At 44.9% G+C, this 27,447-nt stretch overlaps 1 protein-coding gene across 3 annotated transcripts in view; it reads left to right on the top strand.

The window, feature by feature from the left end:
• Window positions 1–24,644, top strand: part of TTLL6 (tubulin tyrosine ligase like 6) — a 55,094-nt gene extending 30,450 nt beyond the window's left edge. For all 3 annotated transcript variants that reach the window (XM_063706287.1, XM_055387712.2, XM_055387713.2), the window contains 6 exons: window positions 490–661; window positions 1,623–1,901; window positions 13,876–13,992; window positions 16,798–17,167; window positions 17,641–17,906; window positions 23,908–24,644. In XM_063706287.1, the coding sequence (XP_063562357.1) occupies window positions 490–661; window positions 1,623–1,901; window positions 13,876–13,992; window positions 16,798–17,167; window positions 17,641–17,906 (1,204 nt within the window). In that variant the 3' untranslated portion in view covers window positions 23,908–24,644. The remainder of the gene's footprint in view (window positions 1–489; window positions 662–1,622; window positions 1,902–13,875; window positions 13,993–16,797; window positions 17,168–17,640; window positions 17,907–23,907) is intronic.
• Window positions 24,645–27,447: the final 2,803 nt, after the last annotated feature.

The following is a 27,447-nucleotide window of genomic DNA, read 5'->3' on the forward strand; positions in this document are numbered from 1 at the left end:
GAAGAGGGACCAGAACTCCCCTGTGTCCTGACTCATGAGACTGAGTTATTTCTGCTATATTATGTCACCTTTTGTCCACTCTCAGCATCCATTGGCTAGACAGGCCCAGCACATGAAATGGCGCAATATGAGAGCTGCTGGTGTTAGCCTCCTACCCAGACCCTCTCCCCAGCACCTGCCATGGATGGGAACTGGCCTGCTGGGAAGTGGGGAACAAATAGGGCTGTGATGGACTAGGGAATAGCCCCCTTACTGCACATCTCTCCTTGGATGCTATTCCCACACAGGGGATGGTATGGTTGGCAGAATGATGCTTTCCTCCACACCCTGCTCCTTGACATTCAATCACTTGTGCAGACTGGATATGTTGGAGGAGGGAATGTGGAACTTGCTAACTTTTCGCCCAGTCATGTCCATCCCTCAAGGAGAATGCCTGCCTGTGCAGCGCATTTCTAACCCCCATGATGTTCACTTGTTCTTCATGGGCAGGCAACTGATCCAGGAGCTGAGACTAAAACGGGAGAAAAAGCCCTTCCAAATGAAGAAGAAGGTAGAGATGCAGGGGGAATCGGCAGGCGAGCAAGTGAGAAAGAAGGGCATGAGGGGCTGGCAACAGAAACAACAGCAGAAAGACAAGGCCGCCACCCAAGCCTCCAAACAGGTAAACCCGGATCGGGGGGAACACACGTAGCCAACACCCTTCCCCACCTGGGCCTGATCCGTGGAGGGGTGCTAAGGAGACCACTGCTCAGAGCCCAGACACACCGAAAGGCTGTGCAGAGGGCTGGGCAACGACGGGGCGGTGCGGGGAGCCCTGAAGGCACACAGGAGCCGGCATCTTTTAGAGGATCCCTCAATCCAGGCAGCAGAGGACTCACCGGTCTGTCCTGCTTGCCTCCTCCGGTAGGAGTAAGAGCAGCCAGGCCATGCTGAGAGGCTGAGCATGAACCTTATTTAGGGAGCGGGCTTCAGGAGTGCATGTACTCCTGGTCCTCAACTGCAGCTTGGGTTGGAATGCTCCCCTCTAGCAGGCCAGGGCACAGTGGAGAGAGCAGGCCACTGGGAAGAGCTTCTGGGAGCAGGACTCTCAGAACATTACATGGGATGTTGGTCATGGCTGGGTCTCTCCTCCTCTGTGCAGAGCGTGGACCAGTCCTGGCTGTGGGTCAGCTATCCAGTTGGCCTGTGGTCTGTCTACGCCTTCTCTGCTTAGCACTCTCTTCTAGCTCAGTGGGAAGATTCAGCTGAGTTTTCAGTCCATCTACTTTGTCTCAAAGGCTCACCTGGATTAGAGCAGGGATTTTTGTTTCGTATTATTCAACTTTGTTAGGGTCACAGACCCTTTAAGAATCTGATAAAAGCTATGGAATCTCTTGCCAGAAAGTACACAATGCACAGTTTTAAAACTGCAATTTCAAGTGGCTCAGAGACCCTGTGAGCTATCCATGAGTCCTCTAAGGGTCCCAGAATTCCAGGTTGAGAGCCCCACATTAGAGAGACTTTACTATCGACTGCTTTCCTTCTCCTCATCTCTTTTGCACCTACCCCTGGGTGCAGATGAATCTGGAAGTGGATAGAGCTGGGTTCCCATGGCTGTGTGTTGTGGTTTCTTCCTCCCTCAGTACATCCAGCCATTGACATTAGTATCCTACACACCTGACTTGCTCTTGAGTGTCAGAGATGAAAGGAAAAATGAAACAGACAGAAGCCTCAACCAGGAGGCTCCCACGAAGGAGGCCAGCCCTGTTTTCCCCAAGCTGATGTCTGCGAGGCCCTTCAGTTCTGTACCCAATCTGAGGAATATCAATCTCAGCAGCTCGGAGTTGGAGCCCAGTAAACCCAACTTCAGCATCAAGGAGGCCAAGTCTGCCTCTGCAGTGAACGTATTCACTGGCACTGTGGTAAGTAGTGAGCCGAGCTCTGGGAGGGAGTGGTGGGAGTCTTGCTTACTGGTCCTTTCTCTACCCCCAACTTGCTGTGACCCTTTGAGTAAGCCACCGAGCCTCCCTGGGCCTTGGTGTCTCCCCTTGAGAAGCCCATGCTGTGGAATGGCATAGCTGCTGGGAGGACCGGCATTTAGGAAGATGCTCTTGTGCGTTCCCTCTTGGGAGGCAGGTTATCCCCTGGAGTGGTTCCTAGAGCTGCTGTGGCAAATTGCCTCCAACTTGGTGGAGGCAACACCGTTTATTCTCTCACAGTTCTTGAGGCTGGAGGTCTGAAACCAAGGTGTTGGCAGGACCATGCTCCATCTCAGCGCTCTAGACGGAGGATCCTTCCTTGCTTCTTGCTGGATTCTGTCTGGTGGCTGCTGAGTGCTTGGCAGTCCTTGGTTAGTGGCAGCATAACTCCAATCTCTGCCTCTGGTGTCATGTGGCTTTCTTCTCTGTGCTTCTCCTCTGTGTATCTTTTTTTTTTTTTTTGAGACAAGGTCTGGCTCTGTTACCTAGGCTGGGGTGCAGTGGTGCAATCTCTGCTCACTGCAACCTCTGCCTCCCATGCTCAAGCCATCCTCCCGCCTCAGCCTCCCAAGTAGCTGGGACTGCAGGCACACACCAACACGCCTGGCTAATTTTTGTATTTTTTGTCGAGAAGGTTTCACCATGTTGCCCAGGCTGGTCTTGAACTCATGAGCTCAAGCCTCCTAAAGTGTTGGTATTACAAACGTGAGCCACCACGCCTGGCCTTCCCCTGTGTATCTTTACATGGCCTTCTTATAAGGACACCAGTCATTGGATTTAGGGCCTACCCTAATCCAGTGTGATCTCATAATCATACCTTTGACTAATCATAACTGCAAAGACCCTCTTTCCAAATAAGGTCACATTCTGAGAGGTTTTATCCAACTGGACATGAATTTTGGTAGTACACCTTTGAACTCAGCACAGCCTAAACAGTATTTCTCAAACTCTGTTGATGTATGGACACCTTGTTTTGAAGGAAAGAAAACTCTCTCAGACCCCCATTGTAGACTGAAATTATTTTTATGAATATATATAAGCATAAAAGCAGACATAAAATCTTTATACTTAGAGCACTTAGGCAACCATAGAACCAAACCAAAACAAATAGCACCAATAAAATTTAAATAAAAGCTGAGTGCAGTGGCTCATGCCTGTTATCCCAGCACTTTGGGAGGCCGAAGCAGGTGGATCACTGGAGGTCAGGAGTATGAGACCAGCTTGGCCAACATGGTGAAACCCCATCTCTACTAAAATACAAAAATTAGCCAGGCGTGATGGTGCATGCCTGTAATTTCAGCTACTTGGGAGGCTAAGACAACAGAATTGCTTGAACCCGGTAGGTGGAGGTTGCAGTGAGCCCAGATCATGCCACTGCACTCCAGTCTGGGCAACAGAGTGAGACTCTATCTAAAAAAAAAAAAAAAAAAAAAAAAAAAATTTAAATAAAAAACATTCACTTAAGGTGACAGTTGACTTTCTATTTTGCAGAAACGAAGTTGCCACATGAACATGGTGCTAACTGCCCTAGCACAGATCTCTTTGTGTTCCTCCCACTGAAGCCCACCAAGGGCTGACCCTACTGTAATTACTGGAAAATCTTCAGCATTGTTGGGCCTTCATTTGGACCAAGTGCAGTAGAGAGTAGGGCAATGCTTTTCAAAATTTTTCACCATAGCCCACAGTAAGAAATCCACTTTATTTCACAATCCATCACCCCCGCCCCCCACCCACACACACACCTGGAAAAAAGTTTCTAAAACAGTGCTTAGGCATACTACATATGATACCTCAATTAACATTTTCTATTCTGTGCTATTCTGTCTGTTCTATTCTTTGAAAAAGTACCAGTTAAGGCTGGGTGCAGTGGCTCACACCTGTAATCCCAGCCCTTTAGGAGGCCGAGGTGGGTGGATCACCTGAGGTCAGGAGTTCAAGACCAGCCTCGGCAACATGATGAAACCCCATCTCTACAAAAATACAAAAATTAGCTGGGCATGATGGTGGGTGCCTACAATCCCGTCTACTTGGGAGGCTGAGGCGGAAGAATCACTTGAACCCAGGAGGCGGAGGTCGCAATGAGCCAAGATCGTGCCATTGCACTCCAGCCTGGGTGACAGAGCGAGACTCTGTCTCAAAAAAAAAGAAAAAAGAAAAAAAAAGTACCAGTTACAACCTACCAGATTAATTCCTGATTTCATAGATTTACAACCCATGGTTTGAAAAGCACCTTTAAGAGAGTGTGTTTTGCAGCTTCATAATTTCTTGGGCATATGCCACTAAAAGCACAGTGAACAGAAGCAAAAATAGACAAATGAGACCATGTCAAACTGAAAGCTTTTGCACAGTAAAGGCAACAACCAACAGAGTGAACAGGCAACTTGGGCAATGGGATAAAATATTTGCAAACCAGGGCAGGGTGCAGTGGCTCACGCCTGTAATCCCAGCACTTTGGGAGGCCAAGGCGGGAGGATCACCTGAGGTCAGGAGTTCAAGACCAGCCTGGCCAACGTTGTGAAACCTCATTTCTACTAAAAATACAAAACCTAGCCAGGCGTGGTGGTGTGCGCTTGTAATCCCAGCTACTCGGGGAGCTGAGGCAGGAGAATTGCTTGAACCTGGGAGGCAGAGGTTGCAGTGAGCTAAGATCATGCCACTGCCCCAAAGCCTGGGCAATAGAGCAAGACTCTGTCTCAAAAAAAAAAAAAAAAAAAGAAAAGAAAAGAAAAAGAAAAAGTATATATATTTACAAACCATGTGTCTGATAAGGGATTTGCCTTAGTCTGTTCAGGCTGCTGTAACCAAATGCCTTAGACTGGGTAATTTATAAACAACAGAAATTTATTTCTTACAGTTCTGGAGGCTGAGAAGTCCAAGATCAAGGTGCTGGCAAGTTTGATATCTGGTGAGGGCCTATTCCTCATAGACGGCAGCTTCTTGCTGTGTCCTCACACGGTGGAAGGAGCTAGCTAACTCTCTGAGGCTTCTTTTATAAGGGTACTGATTCCATTCATGAGGGTTCTGCCCTTATCACCTAGTCATCTCCCAAAGGCCCCACCTCTTATTACCGTCACCTTGGGGGTTAGGACTTCAACATGAATTTTGGGGGGACATCAGCATTCACACCATAGCAGGCTTAATATCCAGCATATATGAAGAATTCCTACATCTCAACAGCAACAAAAATACAATTTAAAAATAGACAAAGGACTTGAACAAACATTTTTCTAAAGAAGATAAATAAATGGCCAATAGCATGAAAAGATGCTCAACATCACTAGTCATCAGGGAAATGCACATCAAAACCATGAAATATCACCTCATAGCTGTTAGGATGGTCATTACTTTTAAAAAAATGAAAAACAGAAAATAAGCCTCGGTGAGGATGTGGAGATATTGGAATCTTTCTGCGCTGTTGATGGGAATGTAAAATGCTGCAGCCTCTAAGGAAACTGTGGAGCTTCCTCAAAAAATTGAAAATAGGGCCAGGTGCAGTGGCTCATGCCTGTAATCCCAGCACTTTGGGACACTGAGGCAGACAGATCACTTAAGGCCAGGAGTTCAAGACCAGCCTGGCCAACATCATGAAACCCCATCTCTACTAAAAATACAAAAATTAGCCAGGCATAGTGGCATATACATGTAATGCCAGCTCCTCGGGAGGCTGAGGCAGGAGAATTGCTTGAACCCGGGAGGCGGGTTTACAGTGAGCCAAGATCACGCCACTGCACTCCAGCCTGGGCAACAGAGTTAGACTCTTGTCTAAAAAAAAAAAAAAAAAATTAAAAATAGAATTACCCTATAATCAAACCATCCCACTCCTGGGTATATACCCAAAATCATTGAAAACAGGATCTCAAAAAGATATTTGCACACCCATGTTCATTGCAGCATTTTTCATAATAACCAAGAGGTAGAAGCAACCCAAATGTCCGTCAACCACAGATAAATGAATAAAGAAAATGTGGTATATACATATAATGAAATATTATTCAGCCTTAAAAAAGAGAGAAATCCTGTCAAATGCTACAACAGGACTTACCCTTGAGGATGTTTATGCTAAGTCAAAGAAGCTAGTCACAAAAAGATAAATACTGTTATGATTCCACTTCTGTGAAGTATCTAGAGTAGCCCCTCTTAGAAAGTGGAATCATGGTTGCCAGTGACTGGGTGGAGGGAGAGAAGGGGGAATTGTCTAATAAATACAGAAGTTAAGTTTCACAAGGTGCAAAAGTTCTAGAGATCTCTTGCACAACAAATGTGCATATAGTTAACACTACTACATATAGAACACTTTAAAATGACTAAGATGGTAGATTTTATGTTATTTATTTATTTTAACCACAATTTAAAATAGAGATTATGCTTTGGGGATCTGGCTGCCTTCGATTGGATCCTGGAATCTCCTTTTAATAGATATAGAACTTCCTTTTAGACACTTTAAATTCCCTAAACCTCAGTTTTCCCATTTAAAGAATGGATTTTTAAAAGTAGAGTCTGGGCGCAGTGGCTCACATCTGTAATGCCAGCATTTTGGGAGGCTGAAGTGGGCAGATCATTTGAGGTCAGGAGTTCGCTGAGGCAGGAGAATTGCTTGGACCCGGGAGGCGGAGGTTGCAGTGAGCCGAGATTGCGCCATTGCACTCCAGCCTGGGTGACAAGAGCAAAACTCCATCTCAAAATAAATAAACAAAATGTATTTAAATATGATTTGATTATATATCTCATTCTATGTCCTCTTTTTTTTTTTCTGAGCCCTATTTTTTCCCTAAGATTAAATTTACTCAAATCTTAACTGTACAATTTTGGCAAATAAATATACCCTATAACCTACATGCTATCATGATATATCATGATACGAACATTTTGATATCTCCAGAAAGTTTCCTCCTGTTTCTTCCCAGGCAGTCTTCCTCCCCTCATCCCTCCTCAAGGCATCTGCTACCCTGACTCTGACTTCTTTGACTTTTTCACCTTAGTTTTGCCTGTTCTAGAATTTTACGTAAATGGAATAATATAGTATATATTCTTTTGTGTCTGGCTTCTTTGGCTCAGTACCATATCTCTGAGATAAATCCATGTTGTTGGGCTAATCAGTAGTTTGCTGAGTTGTATTTCACTGTACAGATATACTACAGTTTGTTTATCCATTCACCTATTGATAGACTTTTGGGTTGTTCCCAGTTTTTTGTTTGTTTGGTTGTTTATTTTATGGTCATTAAAGCTCCTGTGAACATTTTTGTACACATCATTTTGTGGACAAATGTTTTCATTTCCTTGTATAACTACCTAGGAGAAGGATCACTGGATCAAAAGGTAAATCTATATGTAACTTTATAAGAAACTCCAAAGTCTTTATCCAAAGTGACTGTATTATTGTACATTTTAAGCAGCAATTTATGAGAGTTCCAGTTGCTCCGTAGCTCCATATCTTTGTCAACGTTTTGGCCTTATCTGTCTTTTTTTTTTTTTTTTTTTTTTTTTGAGGCAGAGTCTCGCTCTGTTGCCCAGGCTAGAGTGCAATAGCACAGTCTTGGCTCACTGCAACCTCAGCCTCCCGGGTTCAAACAATTCTCATGCCTCAGCCTCCCTGTCTTTTAAATTTGAACCACTCTATTGGCTATGTTTTGATATCTCATTGTAGTTTTACTTTGTATTTCCCTGATGTTTACTGGTTATTTATCTTTCTTTGTCAAGTATGTTCAAGTTTTCATCCCCTCCCTTTTTTTCCCCCCTCTGAGACAGAGCCTCACTCTGTCACCCAGGTTGGAATGCAGTGGCACCATCATAGCTCACTGCAACCTCAAATTCCTGAGCTCAAGGGATCCTCCCTTTCACCTCAGCCTCCTGAGTAGCTGAGACCACAGGCCCTCACCACCATTCCTGGCTAATCTTTTTTTTTTTTTTTTTGAGATGGAGTCTCACTCAGTTACCCAGGCTGGAGTGCAGTGGTGTGGTCTCAGCTCACTGCAACCTCTACCTCCCGGGTTCAAGCGATTCTTCTGCCTCAGCCTCCTGAGTAGCTGGGATTACAGATGAGCACCACCACGCCCAGCTAATTTTTGTATTTTTAGTAGAGACGGGGTTTCACTATGTCGGTCAGGCTGGTCTCGAACTCCTGACCTCATGATCAGCCCGCCTCAGCCTCCCAAAGTGCTAGGATTATAGGTGTGAGCCACTGTGTCTGGCAATTTTTTTTTTTTTTTTAAGAGACTGAGTCTTGCTTTGTTGCCCAGGCTGGTTTCAAACTCCTGGGCTCAAGCAATCCTCCCACCTCAGCCTCCCAATGTGCTGGGATTACAGGCATGAGCCACTGTGCCTGGCCTCCTTTTTGGGTAGGATTGTTTGTCTTTTGACTATTCCATTGTGGGAATTACTTAATTTATATATTCTGGAAATTTACCTGATTTTTTCCTAATAGTGTTTTTTGATCAGTGAAAAATTTTAATTTTGATAAAGTTTATCAATTTTTCTTGTATAGCTCTTCCTTCCTTCCTTCCTTCCTCCCTCCCTCTCTCTTTCTTTATTTCTTTCTTGTCTTTTTTTTTTCTCTTTTTTGAGATGGAGTCTCGCTCTGTAGCCCAGGCTGGAGTGCAGTGGCATGATCTTGGCTTACTGCAACCTCTGCCTCTCGGGTTCAAGTGATTTTCCTGCCTCAGCCTCCCAAGTAGCTGGGACTACAGGTACACACCACCACACCCGGCTAATTTTTGTATTTTTAGTAGAGACGGGGTTTAGTCATGTTGGTCAGGCTGGTCTTGAACCCCTGACCTCAAGTGACCTGCCCGCCTGGGCCTAACAAAGTGTTGGGATTACAGGCGTGAGCCACTGCGCGCCCAGCATGGTTGTTGCTTTCTATATCCTATCTAAGAGATTTTCATGTACCTCAGGTCACAAATATATTCTCCTATGTTTTTTTCTTTTTTGAGACGGAGTCTCACTCTGTTCCCAGGCTGGAGTGCAGTAGCACAGTCTCGGCTCACTGCAACCTCTGCCGCCCAGGTTCAAGCAATTCTCCTGTCTCAGCCTCCTGAGTAGCTGGGACTACAGGCGCCCACCACCATGCCCGGCTAATTTTTGTATTTTTGTATTTTTTTTTTTTTTTGAGACGGAGTCTCACTCTGTCACCCAGGCTTGAGTGCAATGGCACGACCTCAGCTCATTGCAACCTCCGCCTCCCAGGTTCAAGTGATTCTCCTGCCTCAGCCTCCTGAGTAGCTGGGATTACAGGCGCCTGCCACCATGCCTAGCTAATTTTTGTATTTTTAGTAGAGACAGGGTTTCACCAGGTTGGCCAGGTTGGTCTCGAACTCCTGACCTCAGACCATCCACCCGCCTCGGCCTCCCAAAGTGCTGGGATTACAGGCATGAGCAACCACGCCCAGCCTAATATTTGTATTTTTAGTAGAGACGAGGTTTCACCATATTGGTCAGGCTGGTCTCGAACTCCTGACCTCAGGTGATCCTCCTGCCTCGGCCTCCCAGAGTGCTGGGATTACAGGCGTGAACCACTGCACCCGGCCACTCCTATGTTTTTTCTAGAAGTTTTATAACTTTAGCTTTGTGTTTCAGGTTCATGATCCACATCAAATTAATTTTTAAGTATGTTAGATGACAAGATCCAAGGTTTGTTTTTCCCATATATATGTTCAGTTGTTCCAAAACTATTTATTGTAAAGACTTTCCTTTATCACTGAATTGCTTTGGTAACTTGGCTGAAAAGTGATTCACCATGTAAATGTAGATCTATTTTTGTACTCTATTCTGTTCGTTTGATTTTTTAGGGGTGTGTGTGTGTGTGTGTGTGTGTGTGTGTGTGTGTGTGTGTCTATCCTTATGCCAATACTACATTGTCTTGATTACTGAACCTATATAGAAAATCTTGGAATTAGATAATATAAGTCCTCCACTTTTGCTGTTCTTTTTCAAGACTGTTTTGGGTCTTCTAGGTCCTTTGCATTTCCACTTAAATTTTAGAATAAATTCATCAATTTTTGCAAAAAAGCACGCTGGGATTCTGATTGGCATTGTGCTGAATCTGCAGAAAATTTTGAGGAGAAACAATGTCTTTAACAATTTTGAGGGGAAACAATGTCTTTAACAATAGTGAATCTTTGGTATTATGCAACAAGAAATCAAAATAAAACAAAATAGTGAATCTTCTAATCTTCCAACATGATTTATCTTTCCATTTATTTAGATATTCTCTAATTTCCTCAACAAAGTTTTATAGTTTTCAATGTAGACATTTTGCACATCTTTTGTTAAATTTATTCCTAAGTATTTGTTTTTTGACAATATTGTAAATGGAATTATTTCTTTAAATTTTAATTTCCAGTTGTTCTTAGCATATAGAAATAATGATTAATGTATACTATCTTGAATTTTGAGACTTAAATTTCTTTTTTTGAGACAGAGTCTCGCTCTGTCACCAGGCTGGAGTGCAGTGGCACGATCTCGGCTCACTGCAACCTCCACCTCCCAGGTTCAAGTGATTCCCCTGCCTCAGCCTCCTGAGTAGCTGGGACTACAGGCGCACACCTGGCTACTTTTTTTTTTTTAATTTTAGTAGAGACAGGGTTTTACCATGTTGGCCAGGATGGTCTTGATCTCCTGACCTCGTGATCCGCCCACCTTGGCCTCCCAAAGTGCTAGGATTACAGGCATGAGCTGCCACGCCCAGCCTAGACTTAAATTTCTTATGAATTCTAGTAAGTTTTTTTGTTGATTCTTTAGGATTTTCATCATATGTTATTTTCAAATAAAGACAGTTTTATTTCTTTCCGATCATTAGTCTCTTTATTTTTCTTGCTTTATTGCACTGGCTAGGACTTCTGGTACAATGTTGAATAGGGGTGGAAACAGCGAACATCTTTGTCTTGTTTCTGATTTTAGCGGGGAAACATTCAATCTTTTACTATTAAGTATGATGTTAGCTGTCAGGTGTTTGTAGATGCCCTTTATCAGATTGAAAAAGATCACGTCTATTCCTAGTTTGCTGAGAGTTTTTTAAAATAATGGATGGATGAGGCTAGGTGCAGTGGCTCACGCCTGTAATCCCAGCACGTTGGGAGGCCAAGGTGGGCAGATCACCTGAGGTTGGGAGGTCGAGACTAGCCTGACCAACATGGAGAAACCCCATCTCTACTAAAAATACAAAATTAACTGGATGTGGTGGTGCATGCCTGTAATCTCAGCTACTCAGGAGGGTGGGTCAGGAGAATTGCTTGAACCCGGGAGGCAGAGATTGCGGTGAGCCAAGATCGTGCCATTGCACTCCAGCCTGGGCAACAAGAGCAAAACTCTGTCTCAAATAATAATAATAATAATAATAATAGATGGATGTTGAACCTTGTCAAGTGCTTTTTTGGCATCAAGTGATATAATCATATGGATTTTTTTCTTTAGACTGCTAATATGGTGGGTTACACTGATTGATTTTTCAATATTGAACCTACCTTGCATTCCCAGGATAAACTTCACTTGGTCATCGTATATTTTTAAATACATTGCTGAATTTAATTTGCTAAAATTTTTGTTGGGAAATTTTATGTCTAAGTTCATAAAAGATACTGGTCTATAGTGGTTTTTTTCTTCTATTTTCTTTGTATATCTTTGATATTAGTGTAATTCTGGCCCCATAAAGTGAGTTGGGAAGTAGGAAGTATTCCTTTCTCTTTTGTTTTCTGCAAGAGATTATATAGATTTGTTGTTCTTTCTTTCTTTTTTTTTTTTAAGATGGAGTCTCACTCTGTCACCCAGGCTAGTGTGCAGTGGCACGATCTTTGCTCAGTCTCCCAGGTTCAATCAATTCTCCTGCCCCAGCCTCCTGAGTTGCTGGGATTTACAGGTACCCGCCACTATGCCCAGCTAATTTTTGTATTTTTAGTAGAGATGGGGTTTCACCATGTTGGCCAGGCTGGTGTCGAACTCCTGACCTCAAGTGATCCATCCTCCTCAGCCTTCCAAAGTGCTGGGATTATAGGCATGAGCCATGGTGCCTGGTGATTTGTCATTATTTCTTATCTAAATATTTGGATAGAATTCCCCAGAGAAACTATCTGGGCCTGGATATTTCTTTTTTAGAGTATTTTAAACTAAAAATTCAATTAAAAAAAAGTAGATATAAGACTATCCAAATAACTTATTTTATTTTGAATGAATTTCGGCAGTTTGTGGTTTTTGAGGTATTGGTTCGTTTCATCTGAGGTGGCTTTATACATGAAGAGTTATTTATAGTAGTCCCTATTTTCATTTTAATGTCTGTAGAGTCTAGTGATACCCTCTTTTTCATTCCTGATATTAGTAATTTCCTTATTCTTTCTCTCTTTTTTACTTTATAAATGTTGCTGGAGTTATCAATTTTATTGACCTTTTAAAAAAAAATAGATTTTGGGCCGGGCATAGTGGCTCACGCCTGTAATCCTAGCACTTTGGGAGGCCGAGGCTGGCAGATTGCCTGATTTCAGGAGTTCGAGAACAGCCTGGGCAACACGGTGAAACCCCGTCTCTACTAAAATACAAAAAAATGAGCTGGGCGTGGCAGTGTGCGCCTGTAGTCCCAGCCACTGCACTCCACACTCCACCCTGGGCGACAGAGCGAGACTCTGTCTCAAAAACAAACAAACAAACAAACAAACAAACAAACAAACCTGGATTTTGGTTTCATTGAGTTTTGTCTATTTTTCTATTTTTGATTTTATTGATTTCTGCTATTTATTAATACTTGCCTTCTGCTTGCTTTGGATTTATTTTACTCTTCTCATTTTTTTTTTTGAGATGGAGTTTTGCTCTTGTTGTCCAGGCTGGAATGCAATGGCACGATCTCATCTCACTGCAACCTCCGCTTCCCAGGTTCAAGCGATTCTCCTGCCTCAGCCTCCCAAGTAGCTGGGATTACAGGCATGCACCACCACGCCCAGCTAATTTTGTATTTTTAGTAGAGACGGGGTTTCTCCGTGTTGGTCAGGCTGGTCTTGAACTCCCGACCCCAGGTGACCCACCCGCTTCGGCCTCCCAAAGTGCTGGGATTGCAGGCATGAGCCACCCCACCCAGCCACTTTTCTAGTTTTTTAAGGAGAAAGCTTAGACTATTAAGACTTTTTTCCTAATATAATCATTTATTTATTTATATTTTTAAACAGGCTGTCACTCTGTTGCCCAGGCTGGAGTGTAATGACACAATCATGGCTCACTGCAAACTCAGTCTTCCTGGGCTCAAGCAATCCTCCCACCTCAGCTTCCTGAGTAGCTGGGATACAGGCGTGCACCACCACGCCCAGCTAATTTTTGTATTTTCAGTAGAGTCTGAGTTTTACCATGTTGGCCGGGCTGGTCTCAAACTCCTGACCTCAAGTGATCCACCTGCCTTAGCTTGTCAAAGTGCTGGGATTATAGGCATGAGCCTGTAATGTGTCTGGGTGTGGTTTTATTTGTAAAAGGTGGAAGATTTATACCATCTAAAGAGAAACCAGAGTATGGTTTTATTTGTAAAAGGTGGAAGATTTATACCATCTAAAGAGAAACCAGAGTATGGTTTTATTTGTATTTATCTTACTTAGGGTTCTTGATCTTGTTTTTATAAGTTGATGGCTTTCACCAAATTTGAGAAATTTATTGCCATTATTCAAAATCTTTTGCTGCCTTATTTTGTTTCTCTTCTCTTCTGGACCCTTCAATAACATGTATGTTAAGTCACAGAATATTGTCTCACAGACTTCTTAGGTTCTATTTACTTTTCTTTAATCTTGATTCTCTTTTGTTTTCAGATTGAATAATTTCTATTGCTCCATAGTCAAACTCGCTGACTGTTTTGTCTGCCATTAAGCCCATTCAGTGAATTTTTTATTTCAATTATTATACCTTTAAGCCCTGTAGAAATACTACTCAGTTCTTTTTATTTATTTTTTTGAGACAGGGTCTCACTCTGTCACCCAGGCTGGAGTGCAGTGGCACAATTACAGCTTACGGCAGGCTCAACCTTCTGGGCTCAAGCAATCCTCTGGCTTCTGCTTCCCGAATAGGTGGGACACAGGTACATGCCACCATGCTTGGCTAATCTTTATAGTTTTTGTACATATTGCCCAGGCTAGTGTTCTTTTTTATAGTTTGTGTTTTTTTGCTTAGATTCCCAACTTTTGAATTTTGTATGCATACATTCTTTTAATTTTTTTTTTTTTTTTTTGAGACGGAGTCTCACTCTGTCGCCAGGCTGGAGTGCAGTGGTGCAATGTTGGCTCACTGCAACCTCTGCCTCCCAGGTCCTGCCTCAGCCTCCCGAGTAGCTGGGACTACAGGCGCGTGCCACCACACCCAGCTAATTTTTTGTATTTTTGGTAGAGACGGGGTTTCACCATGTTGGCCAGGATGGTCTCGATCTCTTGACCTCGTGATCCGCCCACCTTGGCCTCCCAAAGTGCTGGGATTACAGGCGTGAGCCACTGCACCCAGCCATATTCTTTTAATTCTTTGGCCATATTTATAATGCCTGCTAAAGTTCTTGTCTGCTAATGAACCAACATTTGGGTCATCTCATAGTATTTTATTTCTTTATTTTTATTTATCTATTATTTTAATTTTTTAAGCAATATGGTCTTGCTATGTTGCCCAGGCTGGTCTGGAACTCCTGGCCTCAAGCAATCCACCTACCTTGGCTTCCCAAAGTGCTGGGATTATAGGTGTGAGCCACTGCGGCCAGCTGGTCTTAGAGTATTGACTACTTTTTTCTCTCGAGTGTGGATTATATTTTTCTGGTTTCTTTCTTTTCTTTTCTTTTCTTTTTTTGCGTATCTAGTGGGTTTTTTTGTTTTGTTTTGTTTTGTTTTGTTTTGAGATAGAATCTTGCTTTGTTACCCAGGCTTCTGGAGTGCAGTGGCGCAATCTCAGCTCACTGCAACCTCTGCCACCCGAGTTCAAGTGATTCTTCTGCCTCAGCCTCCCGAGTAGGTGGAATTGCAGGTGCCTGTCACCATGCCCGGCTAATTTTTGTATTTTTAGTAGAGATGCGGTTTTGCCATGTGGGCTAGGCTGGTCTCAAACACCTGACCTCAAGTGATCCTCCTGCCTTGTCCTCCCAAAGTTCTGGGATTACAGGTGTGAGCCACTGCACCTGGCCATATCTAGTGGTTTTAAGTTTGGATGCTGGACATCATGAATTATGCATGATGCAGTGATTCATTGTAGAGTCTCTGGATTCTGTTTGTTGTTCTAAAGAGTGATAAATATATATATATATATATATATATATATATATATATACACACTAATGTGTATATATACACATTTTATATATATATTTTGGTCAGGGTCTTGCTCTGTCGCCCAAGCTGGAGTGAAGTGGTGTGATCATACCTCACTATAACCTCAAGCTCTCAGGCTCAAGTGATCCTCTTGCCTCAGCCTCCCGAGTAGCTAGGACTACAGGTGTGCACTACCATGCTTGGCTAATTTTTAAACAATTATTTTAGAGATGAGGATCTTGCTGTGTTGCTCAGGCTGGTCTCAAACTCCTGGCCTAAAGTGATCCTTCCACCTCTGCCTCCCAAATAATTGGGATTACAGGCATGAACCACCTTGCCCAGCCTAAAGAGTGATTTTTATTTGAGCAATCCATTAACTTCACATTCAAAATCTACTGTGGTCAGCAGCAATCGAAATCTTATTAGTTATTTCAGCCTCCAGTGCTATTTTTTATTGGGTCCCCTGAGATCCTTTCCTCCTCATTCTACAACCCCCAGCATGTGTAGTTTATCAGTCACGCCAAACTGCACATGAAAGGATTTCACACTTTCACAATTTACACTCTGTTTCTCTGGCTTCTCTGATTGCCTCAAACTTTACCTCTAGCCAGTAAGTCTGTGGCTTCTGCTGCCCACACCATGTGGATTGTGGGTGTCCTTGGACAAAAAGCTGCAAAGCTGCAGATCTCATCAAGTGCAGTTTCTTTTCTTCCCCAAGACTAGTTTTTTTTTGTTTGTTTCATTGTTTTTTTTGTTTCTTTGTTTGTTTTTGAGACAGAGTTTCACTCTTGTCACCCAGGCTGGAGGACAATGGTGTGATCTCGGCTCACTGCAACCTCTGCCTCTCAAGTTCAAGTGATTCTCCTGCCTCCAGGAGGCAGGAGATTACAGGCTCATGCCTGTAATCCCAGCACTTTGGGAGGCTGAGGTGGGCCGATCACTTGAACCCAGGAGTTTGAGACCAGCCTGGGCAACATGGCAAAACCCCATCTCTACAAAAAATACAAAAGCCAGATGTGGTGGCTCATGCCTGTGGTCCCAGCTACTTAGGAGACTGAGGTGGGAGGATTGCTTGAGCCCAGGAGGTGGAGGTTACAGTGAACCAAGATTGCACCACTGCGCTCCAGCCAGGGTGACAGGGTGAGACCCTGTCTCAAATAATAATGATAATAATAATAATAATAATAATAACAACAATAATAATACCTATTGTTCTGATTGCCAATCTTTATTGTTTATAATCTGTTTCATGTTTAGAGACTTTTAGAGGAGGCTGTAGAGTCTCCTACTGTCTTCTGCCTTACTGTTTAACCAATTCATGGTGAGGAAACTATTCTAACCTAATCTTTCTTGCTGCTAATGAACCAGCTCTTAATCTGTTTATTTTAATCAAGAATAGCATGGGAGCTGGGCATGGTGGCACTCACATGTAGTCCCAGCTACTCAGGAGGCTGAGGCAGGAGCATCACTTGAGCCCAATTCGAGACCAGCCTGGGCAGCATAGCAAGACCTTGTCTCAAAAAATAAAAATTAAAAAAAAATAGCATAGGAAGGAACCCTTTGCTTTCCACAGTCTCATTTTGAACTGTCTTTTCTTCCAGCACTTAACCTCCGTAGAAACCACCCCAGAATCCACCACCCAACTCTCAATCTCCCCAAAGTCTCCGCCAACCCTGGCTGTGACCGCCAGCTCTGAGTACAGTGGCCCAGAGACGGACAGGGTGGTATCCTTTAAATGCAAGAAGCAGCAGACCCCTCCACACTTAACCCAGAAGAAAATGTTAAAACCTTTTCTGCCCACAAAATCCAAGAGCTTCTGGGAGAGTCCGAACACAAACTGGACTTTGCTAAAGAGTGACATGAACAAGCCACATTTGATATCCGAGCTACTCACCAAGCTTCAACTGAGTGGGAAGCTCTCCTTCTTGCCAGCTCACTACAACCCCAAGCTGGGGATGAATAACCTGTCACGTGAGTGCCAGTGTGTACAGGGATATGCCAGGAGCTTAAAGGGGAGAGGGACCGATAGAACCAGTCCTAATCTTTGGGGAGCTCCCAGTCTTTGGAGGAGGGACAGCCCCTGTCTTCAGGGAAACCCCAGTCTGATGGTGGAGACACAGTCCATACCATTAGGAAGTCTCTAGTCTGATTGGGAAGACAAAAAAGATAAAAACAGATTGCTGTCCAAGTCCCTTCTTCACCACTTCCTGGTTCTCATTCACATGAGGCTCATTCAGCTGAGGCTGCACCAGTTACTGATGTTAAGTATGAAAAAATGGGGAAGAAAAACTATATGGAGAAAAGGAGCAATGGCTGATTCTGGCTCAAAGAGCTTTGAATGGCAGTTATAGGCCATGGGACCCTACTGGGAGGTGGTCTTCACCAGGAATTTGTGCTGAATCCAGCAGCACAAATCGCTGATGCTTCTGACTTTGCCTTTCCAGAAAACCCCTCCCTGCCTGGGGAGTGCCACTCCCGCAGTGACAGCTCTGGCGAGAAGAAGCAGCTGGATGTGTCCTCCCTCCTCTTGCAGAGTCCTCAGAGCTATAATGTTACTCTGAGGGACCTGCTGGTGATTGCCACTCCAGCCCGACTGGATCCAAGGCCTTGTAAAAGCCACACAAGTGCTATGAGGGACCCATGTATGCAGGATCAAGAAGCATACAGCCATTGCCTGATCTCTGGCCAAAAAGGATGTGAGAGGAGCTAGGTAGGCCCACACATATTCCCTTAATGAATTTGGTGCGTTGGCAGGTGCTCTGTGTTTTTCTGGAATGTTGGGTAGGTAGGAGGATGGACGGATTGATAAAGACATACAGGTAAGTAGACAATGAAGACTTAGTAAAAATGTGACCCTGGCTGGGTGCAGTGGCTCATGCCTATAATCCCAGCACTTTGGGAGGCCAAGGCAGGAGGATCCCTTGAGCCCAGGAGTTTGAGACCAGCCTGGGCAACATAAGGGAGACCCCATCTCTACAAAAAATTTAAAAATTAGCTGGGTGTGGTGGTACATGCCTGTGGTCCCAGCTACTTGAGAGGCTGAGGCGAGAAGATTACTTGATGCAAGGGGTTCAAGACTAGCCTGGGCAACATAGCAAGACCCTGTCTCTACAAACAATTTAAAAATTAGGCCGGGTGCAGTGGCTCATACCTGTAATCCCAGCACTTTGGGAGGCCGAGGTGGGTGGATCACAAGGTCAGGAAATCGAGACCATTCTGGCTAACACAGTGGAACCCCGTCTCTACTAAAAATACAAAAAATTAGCTGGGCATGGTGGCACCCACCTGTGGTCCCAGCCACTCGGGAGGCTGAGGCAGGGGAATTGCTTGAACCTGGGAGGGAGAGGTTGCAGTGAGCTGAGATTGTGCCACTGCACTCCAGCCTGGGTGACAGAGTGAGACTCCGTCTCAAAATAATAATAATAATAATTTAAAAATTAGCTGGGTGTGGTGGAGCATGCCTATGGTCCTAGCTACTTGGGAGGCCAAGGTAGGAGGATTGATTGAGCCCAGAGCTGAAGGTTGCAGTGAGTCGGGATTGCACCACTGCACTCCAGCCTGGGTGACAGAGCAGCACTCTGTCTCCAAAAAAAAAAGTGACCCCCTTGCTATGTATTAATATATTTCTGGTAGAACTGATCTGCCCCCACTAGGCACTTTGCCTTGTCTTCCACTTATGGCTAAAATTGAGATAGTCATATATGGAGAGCCCAGAAGTAGAACCATGTCAACCATAATGGGTGGATTTTCACACCCTTCAAGCTATGCCGCCTGGTCTAGGCCTAGATCACTTGCCCCAAAGGCTGGCCCTGTAATGGAGTGTGCTGAGGGTACAGAGCAACAGGACAGCAGAGACTGAGATGTGGAACCAAAGGCCTTTGAGAAGTTTTGGTTCCACCGTGCAAAAGGCCCCAGGAGATGGTGAGATGCCCTCCGTCTGAACTTCAGTGCTTCTGAGGGAAGGTCATATGTAAAAACTTCGGAGAACTCCACAACATAGAGCTGTGGAATTAAGGGATCTTTGCTGCTTGACTGTCTAAAGAAGAAGGCTAGAGATTTGAATCATCTCCCTCCACCCTGCCACCCAAAGCTTACTGTGAGCAGATACTCTGACCTGGCCCCTTGTGACCAGTAGCTCACACTGCAGGAGGGCCTGCAAGGAAACATCCAGCCCATAGAGATCACCTTGGGTTCCTGTAAAAATGCATATTCCAGGGCCTTCTCCCAGAAATTCTGATTCAGTGGTCCTGGGTGGAGAGCCCAGGAATCTGCATTTTATGAAGCTCCTCTAGTTGATTCTGATAGTCCTCTCACCATGCTCAGAGAAGAGCTGGGCCTGATGTTTCCCCATTTCCCTGATGATAGAAATCATATGAGGGCCCTTGTTTAAGCCTGTAGTTTCTCAGCCCAAACCCCCTGGGAATTCTGGCATAAGAGGGCTGGGAAGGGGCCCTGGGAATTTGTCTTTTGAACAAGTCTTTTAAATATGGGTAATAGGTCAGGCACGGTGGCTCAGGCCTGGAATCCCAGCACTTTGGGAGGCCGAGGTGGGCAGATCACTAGGTCAGGAGTTTGAGACCAGCCTAGCTAATATGGTGAAACCCCATCTCTACTAAAAATACCAAAAGTAGCCGGGCATGATGGCACGCGCCTGTAGTCCCAGCTACAGTTGTGGTGAGCCGAGATCACGCCACTGCGCTCCTGCCTGGGAGACAGAGCAAGACTCCATCTCAAAAACACAAAGCAAAACAAAACAAAACAATAACAACAACAAAAACATATGGGTAATAAGTACTTGTCTTACATGTAGACCCAGGCCTGGGCAGAGGAGCCTGTTACAGCCAGCCCTGACCTGTGGGCCTGTTATTGGAGCAAAACTCCGATCCTTAAGGAGCTCCAACCCACTACCACTATCTTCAATTCTTGTGCCTCAGCCTCTTGAGTAGCTGGGGCTAAAGGCATGTGCCTCCGTGCCCGGACAATTTTTGTATTTCTAGTAGATATAGGGTTTTGCCATGTTGGACAAGTTGTTTTCGAAATCCTGGCCTCAAGCAATTCACCCACCTCGGCCTCCCAAAATGCTAGGATTACAGATATGAGCCACCGCACCCAGTCTGTTTCTACTATTTAAAAAAGGATGATGTAGCACATTACAATGAAAACTTGTATTCAGTAGGACTGTTAAATGAAATAATAATGATCAGAAGCCACACGAAGAAAGGGAAGAGATCATTATATGAAGAGGGTGTGATAAAGTGCTTCCTGCATTGACCGTTGAATTTAGCTCTGAACCTCTTAGCAGAAAAGGCCAGGCGCAGCATCCTGTTTTGGTCCTTTTTGTCTGTCCAATCATACTAGAGAGTCTCTAGTGGCATGGACTATGTCTCTGCCATCAGATGGGGGTCTCCCTGAAGACAGGAACTTTATTCCTTCCCTCAAGATTGGGGGCTCCTCAAAGACTGGGACTGGTTCTGTTGGTTTCTCTCCCCACCCCCAAGCTCCAGGTACATCCCTGTGTACACTGGCCCTCACCCGCTTGGAGCTGTAGTGAGCTGGGAAACAGGGAGAACTTCCCCATCAGTTGAACCTTGGTGAATACCTCTGACATCAGATGCTGATTCTTCATGTCACTTTTTAGCAACGTGGGCTAGATTCCCCAAGAAGCTCTGGTATTTTGTAGGCAGACAGGGTTTCAATATTTTCTCCTAGATGAGTAAAAATAAGTTTAGTAGTTCCTTAGGGAAGACTTCTTTCCCTGAAAGAGCAGTTTATCATGTGGCATCTTAGATGTTTTCTGCCATAATAAACAATGGCTGAGGGCATGGCCATGTGTTAGTATTAGTCATGGTGCTGGGCATGGTGGCGAGTGCCTGTGGTCCCAGTTACTGGGGAAGCTGAGGCAGAAGGATTGCTTGAGTCCAGGAGTTCTGGGCTGTAATGCACTACCCTGATCAAGTATCCGCACTAAGTTTGGCATCAGTATGGTGGCCTCCCAGGAGCTGGGGGCCACCAGGTTGCCGAAGGAGGGGTAAACCAAGACAGAAACGGAGCAGGTCAAAACTCCCATGCTCATCAGTAGTGGGATCACGCTGGTGAATATCCACTGCTCTCCAGCCTAGGCAACATAGCAAGACCCCATCTCTAAAAAAAGAAAAAATCAGGATGATAGATGGTGATAGTTACCCTTTTTTGCTAGCCGACTATAAGGGCGCCAGCACTCTTCTAGATAAATATTTTATCTAACTGAATTTCAATCACAGTTGTACACTTTATTTTTATTTTCTCTGGAGACAGTCTTGTTCTGTTGTCCAGGCTGGAGTGCAGTGGTAGGATCATGGCTCACCATAATCTCAAACTCCAGGGCTCAAACGATCCTCCTGCCTCAGCCTCCCATGTAGCTAGGACTACAGGTGCACATCATGATGTCCAGCTAATTTAAAAAGTATTTTTGTAGCACAGGGTCTCCCATGTTGCCCAGGCTCGTCTTGAACTCCTGCCCTCAAACAATCCTCTTGCTTCAGCTTCCCAAAGCTCTGGGATTACAGACGTGAGTCATTGCACTTGGCCTTGAACTTTAGAAAAGAAAAAAAAGCTGATACTCAAAGAGCATAAGGCTTAACATTCAGCAGGTCCCCCAGTTTTAATTGGCACAGCAAGGATTTGAGTCAGATGCTTCTGATTCTCAAGCCCCAAACTCTTGAAGCCATACTATCTGTTAAATGATACTTTTCATATTAGTCTTTAGTTAGAGCTGAGGTGACAATAAGTGGCTCTTCAGTGGAGGCATTTCTGCAGGTAGCAGATATGACAAAGACCAAGCAGAGCCTCCTAGAATACCGTATGGGGTCACCAGATCTTAGAGCTGGCCCCCTGCTTTTAGGCCAAATAATGGCTTCTAAAAGTTCTCTCCAAACTAATCGGACCATAAAGGACTTACACATAAAAAAGCAGACTCCCAAAAGACTGTATACAGCAGAATGTCCATTGGAATGCATGATATTAATGCATTGATTTGCAGACGGAGCAGAATGTGGTTTGAAAAGAGGGCTTCTGCACAATAAATAATGGTTGAAGGAAAGAAGGAAGAGCAAGCAGAGGCCTCAATGGAGGATCAGGGGTTTCTTTGGAAAGCGTAAGAGTAATAACACCTTCCACACATCAGGTTTACAGATCATATCTCATAGAATCCTCACATTGACAATGTGAGGTTGGCAAGGCAGACGTTATTACCTTATGCCCAGTTTGCAAGTGAAGAAACTCAAGGTTGAGGATGTTAAATGACTTGCCCAACCTCACACAAGTGATGGACTGGACAAACAGCTCTATGTTTCCTTCTCTACCCTCTGGCCATGAACTTGGCACCCATCCTGACCCATGTGAGGAATGGCGCCCTGACACATTCCTGCATTTTTCTGCTTTAGTGGCTAGAATATCATTCTTCTTCCTCTGGACCACTTTCACAGTGGGTTGGTCACTGAGTCCATGGTGCAGATCTGTATAAGAGTTGAATTCTAGGGGATAAACAACCTATTTTGTAGGATCTTCCTTTTTTTTTTGAGTCAGGCTCTCACTGTGTCATCCAGGCTGGAGTGCAGTGGCACTATCATGGCTCACTGCAGCCTCAACTTCCCAGGCTCAGGAGATTCTCCCACTTCTGCCTCCTGAGTAGCTGAGGTGACAGGTGCTTGTCACCATGCCTGGCTAACTTTCCTTTTCTTTTCTTTTTTCTTTTTGGAGTCTCCCTCTGTTGCCCAGGCTGGAGTGCAGTGGCGCGATCTCAGCTCACTGCAACCTCTGCTTCCCAGGTTCAAGCTGTTCTCCTGCCTCAGCCTCCCGCTATCTAACTTTTTCTTTCTGTTTTTTTGTTTGTTTGTTTGTTTTGTTTTGTTTTTAGAGACAGAGTCTTGCTCTGTCGCTCAGGCTGGAATGCAGTGGTGTGATCTTGGCTCACTGCTACTTTCACCTCCCAGGTTCAACTGATTCTCCTGCCTCAAACTCCTGAGTAGCTGAGACTGCAGGTGTGCCACTGTTCCTGGCTAATTTTTGGATGTAGCTTTAGTAGAGATGGGGTTTCTCCATGTTGACCAGGCTGGTCTCAAATTCTTGACCTCAAGTGATCCACCTGCCTCAGCCTCCCAAAGAGCTGGGCATGAGCCACTGTGCCTGGCCTCATTTTGTAGGATTTTAAGGATGACTCATGGCTTGGTAAAGTGGGATGCCTGGCATCTTACTGAATCAATGGTACCTGCAATGATGGTGATGCTGTTGCTGATGAGGATGATATTGTGCTGATGGTGATGGGCCCAGCGTGAACTGGCCCAAGACACACTTCCCACTGGTGTACTAAAAGCTTTGCATATATTGTCTCAGTCCTCGGGGCATTGTTGTTGTCTTTTTCCAGATGGGGAAACCAAGGCTGAGAGAGGTTGAGTAACTTGTCCAAGGGCATACAGCTTCTTAACCACTATAACATTCTCTCCAGCCAGCCATCTTGGCTGCTCTTAAATGATCCATATCCAATATTTCAGGCAAGAAGGCTGCAGGAAGATGAATGTTGTGTAGGTAGAATGAGTTTCTGGTGACTACCGATATAAGTCACCTAAGCGTCTCTTGATCCACTAGATAGGAATGGTGATGATGAGTTCATTGACTTTAATATTCTGGAGGCCATTTTAAAGGAAAATCTAAAAAAAAAATTTCTTTTTTTTCAGAATCAGACTGGATCTCTGCCACTTTCCCCTTCCTACCTCTTAACTTGCAGGAAACAATGTGTCTCTTCCGACAGTGTCTCCAATGTTCACAGAATCAACTGAAGTTTTGTTTGCTCATCTAGATATACTGGTCTTCCATTAGCTCCTAGTAGCAGCAATGGGGCCAACAGCCCTGCCTCTGTTCCCTCCCAGTTAGCTTACAGTGCTACAGGACCATGATTTCTGGGGTTGGATTGGTGCTGCCCCAGGACACACTCCAGTTGCCCTACCAGTGGCACTTCTCTGGGTTCTTCACATGGCACCATCATCCAGAATACTCCCTCAGATAAAGCAACTTCGGGAGTAGTGTTTCAGAGAAGGACTCATGATTTCCAGGAGTCAAAAGCCCTCAGTCCACCAACAGAACTATGCCAGTTGGTCTTCATCTCCAAGATAAAAGATGAGGTCAGGGATGGGCATGGTGCATAACTCTGAGCCCTGAGTGAGAGAACTGAGGCAGCTGCAACTTCACAAGGTCAAGGCCCGACCTCCGCCCATCCCCACCAGCCCAAAGACTTGCCACCTCAGTGCCTGAGCATCCTCTGGTGACCTCCCTCACCAGCCCAACTTAATCTCACCAGTGAAAACAGAGGTGAGGTGAGAGTACCCAGCCTGAAGATGCTTCTATCAACCTGCAGAAATGTTACACTTTCCCTTCAGGCATCCATTAATAAAAGAAATTGCCATGCTTACTGCCAGGAGGAGGAGCCTGATTTGGAGGGATAATGGGAAAGGAGGGTTGTGGGGAGACAGTTATCCTGAGTACCCCTCACTAAGAAAGCTCCAGGCTGGGCGCAGTGGCTCATGCATGTAATCCCAGCACTTTGGGAGGTTGAGGCAGGCAGATCACCCAAGGTCAGGAGTTCAAGACCAGCTTGGCAAACATGGCGAAACCCCGTCTCTACTAAAAATACAAAAATTAGCCAGGCATGGTGGTGGGCATGGTAGCTAGTAGTCCTAGCTACTCAGGAAGCTGAGACAGGAGAATCGCTTGAACCTGGGAGGCAGAGGTTGCAGTGAGCTGGGATCGCGCCACTGCACTCCAGCCTGGGCAACAGAGTGAGACTCCGTCTAAAAAAAAAAGCTCCAAATACATTAAAAATAGGAAGCTTTGAAGACTTTCTTGGGACAAATGGTCTACAGTAAGCCCTGCCCTCCTTGCTAGGAACACAGAGCCTGACGTGGACGTTGCCCTGTCTGGGCAACTGACTCCACCAACTCTGCCCAGCACAGGGCCTGGCTAGACCACAGGCATAACATCTTTCCTTATCTGCCAGCTCACTCTCTGCCCTTTCCAGGAATGTGATCCATTTTTGCTTCACTCACTCTTCCTGAGTCTGATCCCTGGTGAGACCTTTGGGGCATATGAGGCAGAGGTGGAAGAAGTAAGTTCTGAAGACAAGTGCTTGCTTCACAGTGTTGACCTGGCTTTGCCTTATGGATTTCCAATAGAATAAATTTCTGGCCTCAAGAATATCAGGGGAACCTGGGATGCTTGAAGCCCACAGTACCCTTCAGGCAAAAGACCTTAATTATCCAAGATATTGAATGGAGACATTAGACTCAAATCATTTGTGTCCAGCTCTGAAACACACATATGTACACGTCATCCCCATGTCAGCCTGGTTTTCAAGGATCCCGGGATAGCGTTCTTTTCTTTTTAGTAAATAGTCAAGGCCCAGCTGGATGGCAAAAGAAGCCAAGGCCTGGTTATCCCAGCAGACAAGTAAAAGCTTAATTGCCATCTCAACCTCCACAAGCCCATTCCTGACACCATTCGGAAGGCTCAAAACAGACTGATGTGAGGCCACTTTTCCCATTGTTCTCATCAGGTTGTCGGAGATCATAGCCTGGCCCAAGCAAAAGATGTAAGACTTGCTGAAAAGGGGCTTCCTGGAATCTCTACATCTCTCCCCTTTTCTTCCTGGTCACAAGTTCCAGCCAGTCGAGATTCCTGAGCTGATAAAAAGGAAGTATCTTAATAAGATAATGCCAGAATTATTTGGCTTTCTGTGGGACACTGTGGTGCCAGCACCTTTGCTCCTAGAGACAGGACATGCAATCTGTGCAGTCGCACAGGGTCCTGCACTTAGAAGAGCCCTGTGTTTGGCTTAATGCCCTATTGCCACCATATTGAAATTCTGAATCATTTTTGAACAAGGAACTCTGCGTTTTCATTTTTTAGTGGACCTGCCAAATTTTGTAGCACATCCTGTCTAGAGGCTTTAACAGCTCAAGGTTATCCAACGAGAAGGCACAATATCAGGCTGCCTTCCCAGCCCCACCCACCTCCTGCCTGTTCACTCATAGGGCTGTGCAGAGCACAGTGCTTCTGTGAGACAGAAAAATGCTGTGGCAGTTCCTGCTCCCAAAGAGTGTGCAGTGGAGGAAGGCGGGTCCACAGATAACTAGCCTGAGTTAAGTGCCACTAAAAAAGAGTGTCAGTAGACGAGAAGGAAACACCCTCACACCTAGCTGGGAGGACCAAGTCCACTTCATTGGAGGAGGTGATATTTGAGGTGGCAGAAAAAGATAAATAGGATTTTATTGTTTTTATTTTTTAAGATGGAGTGTCATTCTGTCACCAGGGTGGAGTGCAGTGGCATGATCTCAGCTCACTGCAACCTCTGCCTCCTGGGTTCAAGCTATTCTCCTGCCTCAGCCTCCTGAGTAGCTGGGATTACAGGCGCCCGCCACCATGCCCAGCTAATTTTTGTATTTTTAGTAGAGACAGTTTTCACCATGTTGGCCAGGATGGTCTCGATTTCTTGACTTTGTGATCCTCCCACCTCAGCCTCCCGAAGTGCTGGGATTACAGGCGTGAGCCACCGCGCCAGGCTGATAAATAGGATTTTAAAAGGTGGATATAAGATATGGACTGAGGTATAGAGGCCTGGAAGAAACTAAAAACCCTGAACATGATCAAGAGGTAAGGTCTAGGCTGGGCGTGGTGGCTCACGCTTGTAATCCCAGTACTTTGGGAGGCCGAGGTGGGTGAATCACCTGAGGTCAGGAGTTCGAGACCAGCTTGGCCAACATGGCAAAACCCCATCTCTACAAAAAATACAAAAATCAGCCAAGTGTGGTGGCACGCGCCTGTAATCCCAGCTACTCGGGAGGCTTAGGCAGGAGAATTGCTTGAACCCAGGAAACAGAGTTGGCAGTGATCCAAGATCATGCTGCTGCACTCCAGCCAGGGCAACAAGAGTGAAACTCCGTCTCAAAACAAAAACAAAAACAAAAACAAAAAAGTAAGGTCTAGTCCAGTTTGGCTGGATCAGAAAGGAAATTGGGAGACGAAGATGGAAAGATAGATTAAGAGACCATATTGGAAACCCAGTGACCCTTTGTTTATATTGCCATTATTGCACTCCTCATGATAATGAATTTGTGCAGCTGTCTGTCCACTGGAATGTACCATGTCTCTACATCTTTATATTCTCTGCTTTTAGTTTAGTACCTAGGACATAATAGGAATTCAGTAAATATTTGCTGAATGAA

This window comes from Gorilla gorilla, chromosome 4, assembly GCF_029281585.2.
Source record: "Gorilla gorilla gorilla isolate KB3781 chromosome 4, NHGRI_mGorGor1-v2.1_pri, whole genome shotgun sequence".
Taxonomy (NCBI): domain Eukaryota; kingdom Metazoa; phylum Chordata; class Mammalia; order Primates; family Hominidae; genus Gorilla; species Gorilla gorilla.